A 2138-nucleotide genomic window follows, 5' to 3' on the forward strand; every position below is an offset into this window, starting at 1 on the left:
ATTTTTAAAAATATGATTAGTATTATTATTAAACTAATTTGATATTAGGGTTTTTATGGTTATTGTTGTTGTTTAATTTTTTGTTGTTGTTGTTATTAGTAGTACTATTATTAATATTTTGAATTATGATTAGTATTATAGTTGTTGATATTAGTGTTATTACTATTGTTATTATGGTTATTGTTGTTGTTGTTAATTTGTATTTGTTGTTGTTGTTGTTGTTAGTTATTGTTGTTAGTTATTGTTGTTTTTAGTTATTGTTGTTAGTTATTGTTGTTGTTAAGGTTATATTTGTTGTTGTTATTATTGTCGAATCATTTACCACTTCAGGAATGTTAACACCATCACCAATAACCAGTATCTTCCAGAAAGAATGAATTTGGCTGCTATACAATCCTGTCTGTGCAACTATCGAATCATGTATCTGGCAAGCACATGGAAGACCATGGGTCAGACGCATAGCACATCCACACCGTTCATGGACCTGGTAACTCAAATCTCGCATCCTTTTCGTCTCGTCATCCAGAACTTTCAAGCAATGTTGAGACACTTTGCCATTTATACGTGACAGTGGCAACTGTCTGTACATCTGACCAATTTTAGACCTTGATGCCTCCAAGTCATTACGAATTTGTATGATGCGATTACCGATATGACAATGGACTCGGGCCCATACGGTATCCAAAGCACCTGCCAATGATTCTAATTAGTAAATTCAAATACAATTACAATTAATACAATTACAATTAAGTAACAACGAGAACAACTAATAAAATAATACAACTAACCTGTGGATGATTCTAACCAAGTTTTCACTGCTGAATGTTGGCTCTCAACTCTGCAGTTGGTGGTGTTACCAAAATGAAGAACCTGGTTCGTCCAAAATTTCACAAATTTCTCCTTATGACAAAGCCAAGTTCTCTCAACATACTGAATCACTTCCGGATATTTTCCCCACCTCACTTGCATGGCAGTTAGAGCACGATCATACTCCGCCTGTGTTGTTGCATTCACGATTTTGAACCATCTCCCAGCTCTAAAACTGACACCAACCTTCTTGTTTCCAAACATCTTCGTCACCTTAGCCTCCACATCTCTGTTGATGTGCCATAGACAGAGTAAATGTGACGTCCCTGGAAAGACTTCTCTCAAAGCCGCACATAGCCCAAGATCACGGTCTGAAATAAATACAGATGGCTCTTTATCAAACCCAATCAACTCCCTTAATCTCTGCAACACCCACCAATAGCTACCCGTGCACTCGTCGCGCATGAAAACATATCCAACTAAAAAATTCTGGTTTGTCGGTGTCACGCCTACTATCTCAAAGAAAGGCATGTTATATTGATTGGTCTTGTAAGTAGAATCCATACCTATGACATGTGGGTATGTGCGGAGTATGTTGACCATGATCGGGTGCACCATAAATGCATGTTGCAAAACGTTGTGATCATCGTTCGTGAACCAGTAAATGTATTTACTCTCTCTCGCCAGATGAAGAAATTGCTGAACAACTCCTCTTCCTTCGGACATCTCCATCCTGAAGTCATTTAGGCAATTGTAAATATGTCGGATGTTTGGATGATCATCAGGAAATTGCTCGGCAATAGTGGACATGATGTTACGGGGAGCAACCTTGGACTTTGTCATGTCCCGCACAACCTGTTTTGCACCCGGACTCAATCCGCTCACTTTACGGTGACCCTCTGGGTACACAATCATTGGGTGGTTATGTGTCCCGGTGTGATCATTTTTCGCAATGATCTTCCAACTTTCGGTGCTGACATCATAATATATCTTGATGTAGAATGGACAACCATTAGCTTTGGTTTTGGTGTCCTTCCGTATCGCGTTCTCCAAATCTCTCGGCTTGCTCCTTCGTGACCGATCACATCGCAAATACCGATACGGCCGACCATCTCTGGTTTTGTTATAAGACGATTTCACCAATATAAATCCCAAATTTATGGAAACACCATCAGCCCATGTAACAGCATCGTCAAATGTAGGAAAAAACGTATCGGTGACAAAATTCCCACTATAATTCACACCGTCACCGCCTTCCTCAGATTCCATATCCTATACAAATTAAACAAAACATGCTTTATGTCAAAATAATAATAATAAAAACAATAATA

The 2138-nt window shown here is 38.5% G+C and overlaps 1 protein-coding gene across 1 annotated transcript; it reads right to left on the minus strand.

The window, feature by feature from the left end:
- Positions 1-250: 250 nt before the first annotated feature.
- LOC145638004 (uncharacterized) lies at positions 251-1272 on the minus strand. The gene is made up of 2 exons (XM_081688985.1): positions 789-1272; positions 251-690 (listed from the first exon to the last, which is right to left on the minus strand). Exons 1-2 carry the CDS (start codon positions 1270-1272, stop codon positions 251-253), a joined length of 924 nt encoding a protein of 307 aa, XP_081545111.1.
- Positions 1273-2138: the final 866 nt, after the last annotated feature.

This window comes from Chenopodium album, chromosome 1, assembly GCF_948465745.1.
Source record: "Chenopodium album chromosome 1, dcCheAlbu1.1, whole genome shotgun sequence".
NCBI classification, from domain to species: domain Eukaryota; kingdom Viridiplantae; phylum Streptophyta; class Magnoliopsida; order Caryophyllales; family Amaranthaceae; genus Chenopodium; species Chenopodium album.

Coding starts and splice junctions, on each gene's coding strand:
- LOC145638004 (XM_081688985.1), bottom strand. CDS start 1,272: ATGCGCGACGAGTGCACGGGTAGCTATTGGTGGGTGTTGCAGAGATTA. Junction 691..788: donor TTGGTTAGAATCATCCACAG/GTTAGTTGTATT, acceptor AATCATTGGCAG/GTGCTTTGGATACCGTATGG.